Source organism: Callionymus lyra, chromosome 2 (genome assembly GCF_982586985.1).
Source record: "Callionymus lyra chromosome 2, fCalLyr1.hap1.1, whole genome shotgun sequence".
NCBI lineage: Eukaryota > Metazoa > Chordata > Actinopteri > Syngnathiformes > Callionymidae > Callionymus > Callionymus lyra.
The window spans coordinates 3,214,180-3,226,407 of record NC_141819.1 but is presented as its reverse complement, the minus strand read 5'-3'; the positions used below and the strand labels follow the sequence as shown (position 1 = coordinate 3,226,407).

The window sequence follows — 12,228 nt, the reverse complement described above, 5'->3', positions numbered from 1 at the left end:
CTTGATGGTGAAAATAGAATCAGGATAATGTTCTGATCACAGCCGCTGTCAATCAAGAAACTGAAACTTAAAAATGATCTTGACCTGAAGGTTTCAGTGGGAGGTCAAAGGTCAAGGAGGCAGAAGATTCAAGTCGACAAAACAAGTCAAAACAAGAACAAGAATCAAAAACACTGGATTTAAGAAAAGTTGTGATATTTTCATCGACACGTTTATTAAAAAAATCTTTAAACAAAAGTGTTTAATTTACAAGTTTATATTATAATGTCTCTTGTTTGTGTTTCTCCAGTGACACGTTTATCAAAGTTCTCCATGAAACAAAACAAACATCAGAACCTTTGACACTTGTGAGCTTCATCACCCTGAATGAACACACACACACACACACACACACACACACACACACACACACACACACACACACACACACACACACACACACGCACACACACACACTCTTGTAATTACACACTCAAAGTCGGACCTTCATGGAATCCAGTTCGGACCTTCATGGATCAAAGTCGGACCTTCGTGGATCAAAGTCTCATGGATCAAAATCAGACCTTCATGGATCAAAGTCGGACCTTCATGGATCAAAGTCGGACCTTCATGGATCAAAGTCAGACCTTCATGGATCAAAGTCGGACCTTCATGGATCAAAGTCGGACCTTCATGGATCAAAGTCGGACCTTCGTGGATCAAAGTCGGACCTTCGTGGATCAAAGTCGGACCTTCGTGGATCAAAGTCGGACCTTCGTGGATCAAAGTCGGACCTTCATGGATCAAAGTCGGACCTTCATGGATCAAAGTCAGACCTTCATGGATCAAAGTCGGACCTTCATGGATCAAAGTCGGACCTTCATGGATCAAAGTCGGACCTTCATGGATCAAAGTCGGACCTTCATGGATCAAAGTCGGACCTTCATGGATCAAAGTCGGACCTTCATGGATCAAAGTCGGACCTTCACGGATCAAAGTCTCATGGATCAAAGTCTCATGGATCAAAGTCTCATGGATCAAAGTCAGACCTCCATGGATCTTCAGTGAGTCCACCAGGATCCACACGAGTCCCACAGACGCCGAACATCATGGAGTCTCAGCTGAAGAAATACTTGGATTGTTTCACCAGATCCAGATCAAAGTCTCCTGCAGACACGACAAGAAGATTCAACAGGTCAACACTTCCCATGATGCACCTCAGCATTTACACAGTTTGACTTTAGACCTTCTTTTATTGTCACTGCTCAGGAAACACAGCAGGGAACTGGCAACGAAATTTCGTTGCTTGGCAACCGTTAAAAACACAGCAGATTGAAGGTCTTTATAAAACGTTTCATTTATAAACAACACATTGTTGATTTTCTGATTTCATTCAAAAATACATGTTTTAAGTTGAATATTTTTGAGTTCAAATCATTAAAATTCAACATAAAAAGATATAAAAGTGTCATCAGTCATGTGACCGTCTGCGCGTCGTTTGATTGGCTGAGAGCAGCTCTGGTGTTTTTATAGTGAATCCAGATTAAACGTTGAATAAATAAATATCAACAAATAAACAACAAGCATGAACGAACTCCGACCTTTCTGAGGAACGTTGGACAGAAGCAGCAGCAGGTCTCGATAGCCCTTGAAGTTCTTCTTGCTCACGTTGCTCCTGAAAGAACATCATCAGTCGCTGACGACTCATCATGTGATCGACGCCCAGGCCAGTTATTATCGCTTTATAAACATTTGAAAACACATCCATTATGACCAGCAGAGTTTGTTATTGTAAATAAATATATATTTTTCTCTAATGTCATCATCTTAAGAAGTCGATTCTTTTCTTTACTTGTCATTTTAAAAGCTTAAAAAATCTAGTTCTTTCCATTTAATTGTAAGTTTGAATAAAAAAATGAATTTCAATGACGACGGATGTAAAAGATCAAGATATTCAGCGTCAAAAAGACAAAATAAGTCACTAATTGAACATTTTTGTTCAACAATTAAACAGTTAATATAATAACTCTTAAGATTAAAACTTGTCAGTTTTAAAAGAATATGGAAATAATTCATAATCTTAGTTAAATACAAAGTACAAGAAGATTCATCTTTTAATCTCCAACAAAATGTTGTTGTAAGTAAGTAAGTATGTAATATTTATTTATATAGGCGCTATATAAATAGAGATTATTATTTGAGACCAGGGTCACAAAGCGCTTAAACAATCAAAACAATACTCAAAAAAGTACATACTTTAAAGATCAAGATAATACTGAGAACAACACAGGAGTTCCAGAAATTCAAGGAAAAGCCTGAACAAATAGAAACGTCTTAAGATGTTTCTTAAAGGAGTCAGTAGATCATCAAGAGCAAAGAGAGAGAAGATCGTTCCAAAGTTGTGTCCCAGCTAGTCAGGGCAAGGGGCCTGCGACTCACGGCAGTCCGGTGCAGAACTTGAGGATGAGGTTCCGGGACAGGTCCTCCAGGATGGGTTGACTGTGAAGAACGACAAACTGTTCTCTGCACATCTGACGGAGAGAAGGAGGAGAAACGAGTGAAGATGAAGATAAAGATCTTGAGCCGAAGCTTCTTCAAGAACCTGATAATGAGGTCGAGTTTTGAGCTTCATCAGAACCTTTGAACACGGCTGAGAAAACTGTGGTGAATTTAGATTTTACACTTTTTTTTATTCATTTATGAAGCATGAGCTTCTGTTGTTCTCTCTTAAGATCTTCATTATATACATCTTAAGATCTTCTTTGATTAACGTTAACATTACAGTTGAAAATTGTTTGATTTTAGTTAAAATTGTTTGATTTTAGTTGAAAATTGTTTGATTTTAGTTGAAAATTGTTTGATTCTAGTTGAAAATTGTTTGATTTTAGTTGAAAATTGTTTGATTATAGTTGAAAATTGTTTGATTATAGATGAAAATTGTTTGATTCTAGTTGAAAATTGTTTGATTCTAGTTGAAAATTGTTTGATTATAGATGAAAATTGTTTGATTATAGTTGAAAATTGTTTGATTCTAGTTGAAAATTGTTTGATTCTAGTTGAAAATTGTTTGATTTTAGTTGAAAATTGTTTGATTCTAGTTGAAAATTGTTTGATTATAGTTGAAAATTGTTTGATTATAGTTGAAAATTGTTTGATTATAGTTGAAAATTGTTTGATTACAGTTGAAAATTGTTTGATTTTAGTTAAAAATTGTTTGATTATAGTTGAAATTTGTTTGATTATAGTTGAAAACTGTTTGATTATAGTTGAAAATTGTTTGATTATAGTTGAAAATTGTTTGATTTTAGTTGAAAATTGTTTGATTCTAGTTGAAAATTGTTTGATTATAGTTGAAAATTGTTTGATTTTAGTTGAAAATTGTTTGATTCTAGTTGAAATTTGTTTGATTATAGTTGAAAACTGTTTGATTATAGTTGAAAATTGTTTGATTATAGTTGAAAATTGTTTGATTATAGTTGAAAATTGTTTGATTTTAGTTGAAAATTGTTTGATTTTAGTTAAAAATTGTTTGATTACAGTTGAAAATTGTTTGATTATAGTTGAAAATTGTTTGATTTTAGTTGAAAATTGTTTGATTATAGTTGAAAATTGTTTGATTACAGTTGAAAATTGTTTGATTACAGTTGAAAATTGTTTGATTATAGTTGAAAATTGTTTGATTTTAGTTAAAAATTGTTTGATTATAGTTGAAATTTGTTTGATTATAGTTGAAAATTGTTTGATTTTAGTTTAAAATTGTTTGATTATAGTTGAAAATTGTTTGATTTTAGTTGAAAATTGTTTGATTTTAGTTGAAATTTCTTTGATTATAGTTGAAAATTGTTTGATTAACGTTGAAAATTGTTTGATTATTGTTGAAATTTTTTTGATTACAGTTGAAAATTGTTTGATTATAGTTGAAAATTATTTGATTATAGTTGAAAATTGTTTGATTATAGTTGAAAATTATTTGATTATTGTTGAAAATTGTTTAATTATAGTTGAAAATTGTTTGATTAACGTTGAAAATTGTTTGATTATAGTTGAAAATTGTTTGATAAGTTAGAAATGAACAAAGAAACATAAGTAGGATTGTTTAAAACTGTACTAATAATAAACTAGGATAAGATTGATTGATTAATAACAGTTCAAGTAATAACTAGTCATTAACAAGTACCTGGTTCATGGTGTCCACGGTCACTGCATGTGTCCAGAAGCAGTCGTGAACTGAGACGAACGTCAAACCATGACTGAAAAACAACAAGTAAACACATTGAATTCATATATAGATACATCTTGACTTCTGTCTCGCACAGGTGAGGCTCACCTGTAGCAGTGCAGCGCCGTCAGCATCATGTGTGTGGAGTCCAGAGAGTGGATGAAGTTGGGAGGGAAGGCGTTCTTCTGCTTCAGCACGTCTGGTCTCCTGAGGACAGAGTCAAGGTCACGTCAGACCAGAACCAACCATGAAGAGACTCCAGCGACTCAATGAAAGATGAAACTTTTGTGACGACGATCCATCGAATCTCTCAAGGTTTCCTTCGTCACGTTTGAATGACGCTTGGAATGAGAGTGAAAAAAAACACTCGTTTCCGTTAGTGAACTGTTCAAGGTCGTTGGTTTAAGAGTCGCACAACTGTGTAGCTACTTAAACCATCAAGAGTGTGTAGCTCGTGTCGTCATGTTTCTCTCACAGTTTAAAAATCCATTTGTTTGCTTGAGAGAAGCTGAACTTGCACACGTGTGTGAGTGTTATGACATCACAATGTGAATTTGTGTTGTGTGAGTGTTATGACATCACAATGTGTATTTGTGTTGTGTGAGTGTTATGACATCACAATGTGAATTTGTGTTGTGTGAGTGTTATGACATCACAATGTGTATTTGTGTTGTATGAGTGTTATGACATCACAATGTGAATTTGTGTTGTGTGAGTGTTATGACATCACAATGTGTCTTTGTGTTGTGTGAGTGTTATGACATCACAATGTGTATTTGTGTTGTGTGAGTGTTATGACATCACAATGTGTATTTGTGTTGTGTGAGTGTTATGACATCACAATGTGTATTTGTGTTGTGTGAGTGTTATGACATCACAATGTGTATTTGTGTTGTGTGAGTGTTATGACATCACAATGTGTATTTGTGTTGTGTGAGTGTTATGACATCACAATGTGTATTTGAATTTACTGTGACGACACAGAGGTGACGACAACACCGTGAGGACAACCCTGTGAGGACAACCCTGTGAGGACAACCCTGTGAGGACAACACCGTGATGACAACACCGTGACGACAACACCGTGACGACAACACAGTGACGACAACACCGTGAGGACAACCCTGTGAGGACAACCCTGTGAGGACAACACCGTGATGACAACACTGTGACGACAAAGAGGTGACGACAACACTGTGACGACACAGAGGTGACGACAACACTGTGATGACAACACTGTGACGACAACAATGTGACGACACAGAATTGAAGACAACACCGTGACGACACAGAGGTGAAGACAACACCGTGACGACACAGAGGTGAAGACAACCCTGTGACGACAACCCTGTGACGACAACACCGTGACGACACAGAGGTGAAGACAACACTGTGAAGACAACGCAGTGACGACACAGAGGTGAAGACAACACTGTGATGACAACACTGTGATGACAACACTGTGACGACAACACTGTGACGACAACACTGTGACGACACAGAGGTGAAGACAACCCTGTGACGACAACACCGTGACGACAACGCCGTGATGACAACGCCGTGACGACAACGCCGTGACGACAATACTGTGACGACAACACCGTGACGACACAGAGGTGACGACAACAGTGTGATGACAACACCGTGACGACAACAATGTGAGGACACAGAGGTGAAGACAACACTGTGACGACAACACTGTGACGACAACACCGTGACGACACAGAGGTGACGACAACAGTGTGATGACAACACCGTGACGACAACAATGTGAGGACACAGAGGTGAAGACAACACTGTGACGACAACACTGTGACGACAACTCCGTGACGACACAGAGGTGAAGACAACAGTGTGATGACAACACCGTGACGACAACAATGTGAGGACACAGAGGTGAAGACAACACTGTGACGACAACACTGTGACGACAACACTGTGACGACAACACTGTGACGACAACACCGTGACGACAACACCGTGACGACAACACCGTGACGATAACACCGTGACGACAACACCGTGACGACACAGAGGTGAAGACAACCCTGTGACGACAACCCTGTGACGACAACACTGTGACGACAACACTGTGACGACACAGAGGTGAAGACACAGAGGTGAAGACAACACTGTGACGACAACACTGTGACGACAACACCGTGAGGACGAAAGAGAGATGAAGACAACGCTGTGACGACACAGAAGTGACGACACATGAGGTGACAACAACACCGTAACGACAACACTGTGAGGATACAGAGGTGAAGACAACACTGTGACGACAACACCGTGAGGACGAAACAGAGATGAAGACAACGCTGTGACGACACAGAAGTGACGACACATGAGGTGACAACAACACCGTGACGACAACACTGTGAGGACACAGAGGTGAAGACAACACCGTGACGACAACACCGTGACGACAACACCGTGACGACAACACCGTGACGACAACACCGTGACGACAACACCGTGACGACACAGAGGTGAAGACAACGCTGTGAAGACAACGCTGTGAAGACAACGCTGTGAAGACAACGCTGTGAAGACAACGCTGTGATGACAACACTGTGACGACACAGAGGTGAAGACAACGCTGTGAAGACAACGCTGTGAAGACAACGCTGTGAAGACAACGCTGTGAAGACAACGCTGTGATGACAACACTGTGACGACACAGAGGTGAAGACAACGCTGTGAAGACAACGCTGTGAAGACAACGCTGTGAAGACAACGCTGTGAAGACAACGCTGTGAAGACAACGCTGTGAAGACAACGCTGTGATGACAACACTGTGACGACACAGAGGTGAAGACAACGCTGTGAAGACAACGCTGTGAAGACAACGCTGTGAAGACAACGCTGTGAAGACAACGCTGTGAAGACAACGCTGTGAAGACAACGCTGTGATGACAACACTGTGACGACACAGAGGTGAAGACAACGCTGTGAAGACAACGCTGTGAAGACAACGCTGTGAAGACAACGCTGTGATGACAACACTGTGACGACACAGAGGTGAAGACAACGCTGTGAAGACAACGCTGTGAAGACAACGCTGTGAAGACAACGCTGTGAAGACAACGCTGTGAAGACAACGCTGTGACGACAACACCGTGACGACACAGAGGTGAAGACAACGCTGTGAAGACAACGCTGTGAAGACAACGCTGTGAAGACAACGCTGTGAAGACAACGCTGTGAAGACAACGCTGTGAAGACAACGCTGTGATGACAACACTGTGACGACACAGAGGTGAAGACAACACTGTGAAGACAACGCTGTGAAGACAACGCTGTGAAGACAACGCTGTGAAGACAACGCTGTGAAGACAACGCTGTGAAGACAACGCTGTGATGACAACACCGTGACGACACAGAGGTGAAGACAACACTGTGAAGACAACGCAGTGACGACACAGAGGTGAAGACAACACTGTGATGACAACACTGTGATGACAACACTGTGACGACAACACTGTGAAGACAACACCGTGACGACAACACCGTGACGACAACACCGTGACGACAACACCGTGACGACAACACCGTGACGACAACACCGTGACGACACAGAGGTGAAGACAACGCTGTGAAGACAACGCTGTGAAGACAACGCTGTGAAGACAACGCTGTGATGACAACACTGTGACGACACAGAGGTGAAGACAACGCTGTGAAGACAACGCTGTGAAGACAACGCTGTGAAGACAACGCTGTGAAGACAACGCTGTGAAGACAACGCTGTGAAGACAACGCTGTGAAGACAACGCTGTGAAGACAACGCTGTGATGACAACACTGTGACGACACAGAGGTGAAGACAACACTGTGAAGACAACGCTGTGAAGACAACGCTGTGAAGACAACGCTGTGATGACAACACTGTGACGACACAGAGGTGAAGACAACGCTGTGAAGACAACGCTGTGAAGACAAGGCTGTGAAGACAACGCTGTGACGACAACACCGTGACGACACAGAGGTGAAGACAACGCTGTGAAGACAAGGCTGTGAAGACAACGCTGTGAAGACAACGCTGTGAAGACAACGCTGTGAAGACAACGCTGTGATGACAACACTGTGACGACACAGAGGTGAAGACAACACTGTGAAGACAACGCTGTGAAGACAACGCTGTGAAGACAACGCTGTGAAGACAACGCTGTGAAGACAACGCTGTGAAGACAACGCTGTGATGACAACACCGTGACGACACAGAGGTGAAGACAACACTGTGAAGACAACGCAGTGACGACACAGAGGTGAAGACAACACTGTGATGACAACACTGTGATGACAACACTGTGACGACAACACTGTGACGACACAGAGGTGAAGACAACCCTGTGACGACAACGCCGTGATGACAACGCCGTGACGACAACGCCGTGACGACAATACTGTGACGACAACACCGTGACGACACAGAGGTGACGACAACAGTGTGATGACAACACCGTGACGACAACAATGTGAGGACACAGAGGTGAAGACAACACTGTGACGACAACACTGTGACGACAACTCCGTGACGACACAGAGGTGAAGACAACAGTGTGATGACAACACCGTGACGACAACAATGTGAGGACACAGAGGTGAAGACAACACTGTGACGACAACACTGTGACGACAACACTGTGACGACAACACTGTGACGACAACACCGTGACGACACAGAGGTGACGACAACACCGTGACGACAACACCGTGACGACAACACCGTGACGACAACACCGTGACGACAACAATGTGAGGACACAGAGGTGAAGACAACACTGTGACGACAACACTGTGACGACAACACTGTGACGACACAGAGGTGACGACAACAGTGTGATGACAACACCGTGACGACAACAATGTGAGGACACAGAGGTGAAGACAACACTGTGATGACAACACTGTGACGACAACACTGTGACGACAACACCGTGACGACAACACCGTGACGACAACACCGTGACGATAACACCGTGACGACAACACCGTGACGACACAGAGGTGAAGACAACCCTGTGACGACAACCCTGTGACGACAACACTGTGACGACAACACTGTGACGACACAGAGGTGAAGACACAGAGGTGAAGACAACACTGTGACGACAACACTGTGACGACAACACCGTGAGGACGAAAGAGAGATGAAGACAACGCTGTGACGACACAGAAGTGACGACACATGAGGTGACAACAACACCGTAACGACAACACTGTGAGGATACAGAGGTGAAGACAACACTGTGACGACAACACCGTGAGGACGAAACAGAGATGAAGACAACGCTGTGACGACACAGAAGTGACGACACATGAGGTGACAACAACACCGTAACGACAACACTGTGAGGACACAGAGGTGAAGACAACACCGTGACGACAACACCGTGACGACAACACCGTGACGACAACACCGTGACGACAACACCGTGACGACAACACCGTGACGACACAGAGGTGAAGACAACGCTGTGAAGACAACGCTGTGAAGACAACGCTGTGAAGACAACGCTGTGATGACAACACTGTGACGACACAGAGGTGAAGACAACGCTGTGAAGACAACGCTGTGAAGACAACGCTGTGAAGACAACGCTGTGAAGACAACGCTGTGAAGACAACGCTGTGATGACAACACTGTGACGACACAGAGGTGAAGACAACGCTGTGAAGACAACGCTGTGAAGACAACGCTGTGAAGACAACGCTGTGAAGACAACGCTGTGATGACAACACTGTGACGACACAGAGGTGAAGACAACGCTGTGAAGACAACGCTGTGAAGACAACGCTGTGAAGACAACGCTGTGAAGACAACGCTGTGAAGACAACGCTGTGACGACAACACCGTGACGACACAGAGGTGAAGACAACGCTGTGAAGACAACGCTGTGAAGACAACGCTGTGAAGACAACGCTGTGAAGACAACGCTGTGAAGACAACGCTGTGAAGACAACGCTGTGATGACAACACTGTGACGACACAGAGGTGAAGACAACGCTGTGAAGACAACGCTGTGAAGACAACGCTGTGAAGACAACGCTGTGATGACAACACTGTGACGACACAGAGGTGAAGACAACGCTGTGAAGACAACGCTGTGAAGACAACGCTGTGAAGACAACGCTGTGACAACAACGCTGTGAAGACAACGCTGTGAAGACAACGCTGTGACAACAACGCTGTGAAGACAACGCCGTGACGAGCGTCTCCTCCTCACTGTTGTCTTTCTCTGCTCATCTATTTCCTCTCACACCTCACGACATGAAGGTTTATTTATAGAATAATCTACTTCATCTCTTCTCTTTATTGCACACACACACACACACACACGCACGCACGCACGCACACGCGCACACACGCGCACACACGCACACACGCGCACGCGCACGCACACACACACGCACACACACACACACGCACACACACGCACACACACGCGCACACGCACACACACACACACGCGCACACGCACACGCACACACACACACGCAACTATTGTCTATGTACCTGTACTTTACTTTACCCGTCAACAATCAAAACATAATTATCATCATCATCCTTATTAAGATCATCATCATCATCATCTTCCTCTTCATCATCATCTTCTTCATCCTCATCATCATCTTCATCCTCATCCTCTTCATCATCATCTTATTCATCTTCATCTTCTTCACTATCATCATAATCATCATCATCTTCATCTTCATCCTCATCCTCTTCATCATCATCTTATTCATCTTCATCTTCTTCATCATCATCATCATCTTCATCATCTTCATCCTCATCATCTTATTCATCTTCTTCATCATCATCATCATCTTCATCCTCTTCATCATCATCTTATTCATCTTCATCATCATCCTCATCTTCATCCTCATCATCTTCTTCATCATCATCTTCTTCATTATCATCATCTTCATCATCTTCATCCTCATCATCTTCTTCATCATCTTCATCATCATCTTCTTCATCATCATCATCTTCATCATCATCATCATCATCTTCATCATCTTCATCCTCATCTTCATCCTCATCATCTTCTTCATTATCATCATCTTCATCTTCATCCTCATCATCATCATCTTCTTCATTATCATCCTCTTCATCATCATCTTATTCATCTTCTTCATCATCATCATCTTCATCATCATCTTCATCTTCATCATCTTCATCCTCATCATCTTCATCAATATCTTCATCATCATCATCATCTTTCCGTCAGTAAAACTCCAGAATCCCCAAAAGTATTAAACAAGTCTGAAGAAAGTTTTAGTTTTCAAACGACACCATGAGTAGGTTTCCAGTGACCCGAGAGTCTCGTCTGGAACTGGAAACATGAACCCATGGAAACAGTCGTACTTATGTGAGACTTGAAGGCGACGAGAGACGAGAACTTACTGTGTGGCGTCGTACGAGATGCTGAAGGTCAGCGACTGCATGTCACAGGTGCGCTGAGGGAGAGAGAGAAGAAGACATGAACGAAGGACCGTTTTGACAAACAATCATAAACATCTCAGACGTTCTCGGGTCAACATAAGGTTGTGGGTTCGCTTCCGGCCGGGAGTCGACTCATGACCTTCCTGTGTGGAGTTAGTATGTTCTCCCCGTGTTGTGTGGGTTTACTCCGGACACTCCGGTTTCCTCCCACAGTCCAGAAACATACAGAGGCTGATTGAGAACTTGAGGGAAATTGTCCGTAGGTATGAGTGTGTGTGTGAATGGTTGTCTGTGTTTGTGTGTCCTGAGACAGACTGGCGTCCTGTCCAGGGTGTCCCCTGCCTCTCACCCTATGATACTGGGATGGACTCCAGTCTCCCCGCGACAAGGGATAAAGTGGTAGAAAATGAATTTAAATAAATACTTTTTAACCTATGGAGTTTTATTTTCTGATTCTGATAAAAGAACATATATATATATTTTTATAATCAATGGATTTATTATTCGTGGCCTTTTACGTCCAACTGTTCCACAAGAAGCATCAGACGTGTGGCTCTGGACCCTCATGAAGACTCTTT

The 12,228-nt window shown here is 42.6% G+C and overlaps 1 protein-coding gene across 4 annotated transcripts in view; it reads right to left on the bottom strand.

Annotated features, from left to right (window-relative positions):
- Positions 1 to 203: 203 nt before the first annotated feature.
- The window catches only part of polrmt (polymerase (RNA) mitochondrial (DNA directed)), an 89,319-nt gene continuing 77,294 nt past the window's right edge, over positions 204 to 12,228 (bottom strand). Inside the window, exons 16-22 of one of the 4 annotated variants that reach the window (XR_015710476.1) lie at positions 11,612 to 11,664; positions 4,307 to 4,405; positions 4,157 to 4,229; positions 2,419 to 2,510; positions 1,581 to 1,654; positions 564 to 1,146; positions 204 to 527 (exon numbers count right to left, since the gene is read on the bottom strand). Coding sequence is in view for 1 of the 4 variants with exons in the window: in XM_087783252.1 (XP_087639378.1) it covers positions 1,097 to 1,146; positions 1,581 to 1,654; positions 2,419 to 2,510; positions 4,157 to 4,229; positions 4,307 to 4,405; positions 11,612 to 11,664 (441 nt within the window). In the remaining 3 variants the exon portion in view is untranslated. Of the gene's footprint in view, positions 1,147 to 1,580; positions 1,655 to 2,418; positions 2,511 to 4,156; positions 4,230 to 4,306; positions 4,406 to 11,611; positions 11,665 to 12,228 lie in introns of all 4 variants that reach the window. The other 3 variants (XR_015710477.1, XR_015710475.1, XM_087783252.1) reach the window with 3 other exon arrangements.